Source organism: Buceros rhinoceros, unplaced genomic scaffold (genome assembly GCF_000710305.1).
Source record: "Buceros rhinoceros silvestris isolate BGI_N320 unplaced genomic scaffold, ASM71030v1 scaffold43745, whole genome shotgun sequence".
NCBI lineage: Eukaryota > Metazoa > Chordata > Aves > Bucerotiformes > Bucerotidae > Buceros > Buceros rhinoceros.
Window position 1 is genome coordinate 374 of NW_010414194.1, and position 1516 is coordinate 1889.

The window sequence follows — 1516 nt, forward strand, 5'->3', positions numbered from 1 at the left end:
CTGGCCACAGGCACTGGCAAGGCACAGGAGTAGGGACAAGGGGCAGGGGGAGTGGCACTGGCCCCAGGCAGCGGAGAGGGGTCCTGGGATCTCAGTGGTGACCTGTGCCTCACCCGCCCGGGGCGAGGCAGGGTCCAGTCCCTCCTGCTCAGGTGGTCACTTTGATCCCAAAATATTTGCGCAGCTGCTCCAGGAAGACAAAGGTGAGGACGGTCTGAGGAACGAGCCGGATGGCAGCAGGAACGAAGCCCTGGAAGGGGACGGCGAGAACAGGGACAGTCAGCGTGCACCTGGCCAAGGGTGTGCAGCAGCCCAGCCCACAGGAGCGGCACACGGGTGAGCTGGGGCCTTGGTGGGTGGCAGAGGCAGCTGTAGCGGTGGGGAGGCTCCGCAGCCATCGCCGTGCACAGAGAGTTCGGCACTGTGCGTCAGTCCCTCTGCCCCAAAGCCATCGTCACCCTGACCCCGCAGGCAGAGGCTCAGCAACAGCCCCAGCTCCGCACACGGGAACATGCCCGACAGGCAGCGTCTGGAAAATCTTGGGGGTGAAACCCCTCCTGAGGGGCCCTCCCCGGAGTGGGGTTGGACACAGGGGTGCCTGCACCCACCCGGCACGTGGGGCCCAAGAGTCCAGCAGTGTCTGCTGGTCAGACACACACAGGGAGTGCTGCAGCACCACTGCCCGTCTCTGTGCTCCCATCTGAACCCAGGGGGTGCAACAGGGCAGCAGCTGTAGTGCCCAGGCTGAGGCCACAAGCTCGGAGGAGTCCACAGTCCAGAACACTCCAGGGCCAAGCCGGGGGCTGGCAGACAGAGGCAGACCCAGGGAGCAGAGCCAGGAACGCTCCTGCCCCAGGACTGTCCTAGGCCTTAACCTCTGCTCCCCATCTGTCCCGGTCTCCCTGCTCCACCCCACCAGCCACCCCGTGCATCCCCAGCCGGTACCTTGTAGAATGCGAGAGGGCCGAGCTTGGCAGTTTCCATGGCACAGTGAGCAACTCCCTGGAGCAAGACAGGGAGATGAGGCAGCGCCAGGAGGCAGAGGCCAGCGTGCCAAGGAGACAGGACAGGCTACTCACCCGGTACTCGCCCTGGGAGTTCATGAGGCGGGTCTTGAGCACGTCCAGGGGCTGGCACAAGAATGTGGCACATAAGCCCTGGGGACAGTCAGTGGAGTCAGTGGCTCTGGCTCACAGAGGAGACCCCGATACCAGCAACCTCCGTGGTCTCTGGAGAGACCCAGGGCCCTGCCTGAGCCCAGCCCCCTGCTGGAGCCCCACCAGAGCCTCTGTGCCCGGCCCGGTTCCATCAGCATCCCGAGAGGCAGCTCTGGCAGCCCCTGCCTGGGGCCCTGAGCCCGGCTGCGGACAAACCCAGCCCCGGTGCCGCCCCGCGCCCAGCCCTGCTCACAGCGATGGAGCTGGACAGGAAGTGCGTGAAGATGTTGTCGGACAGGAACCCCGTCGCGAGAACCAGCTGCTTGACCTGGTCATAGCAGGAGACCTGTGGAGACACG

At 65.5% G+C, this 1516-nt stretch overlaps 1 protein-coding gene across 1 annotated transcript; it reads right to left on the reverse strand.

The window, feature by feature from the left end:
- Positions 1-148: 148 nt before the first annotated feature.
- LOC104494208 (mitochondrial dicarboxylate carrier-like) lies at positions 149-1509 on the reverse strand (the record flags this gene model as incomplete). Its single annotated transcript, XM_010137009.1, has 4 exons — positions 149-250; positions 946-1002; positions 1080-1157; positions 1411-1509. Coding segments are annotated over 4 exons (336 nt in total), but the record flags the coding sequence as incomplete, so codon positions are not given.
- Positions 1510-1516: the final 7 nt, after the last annotated feature.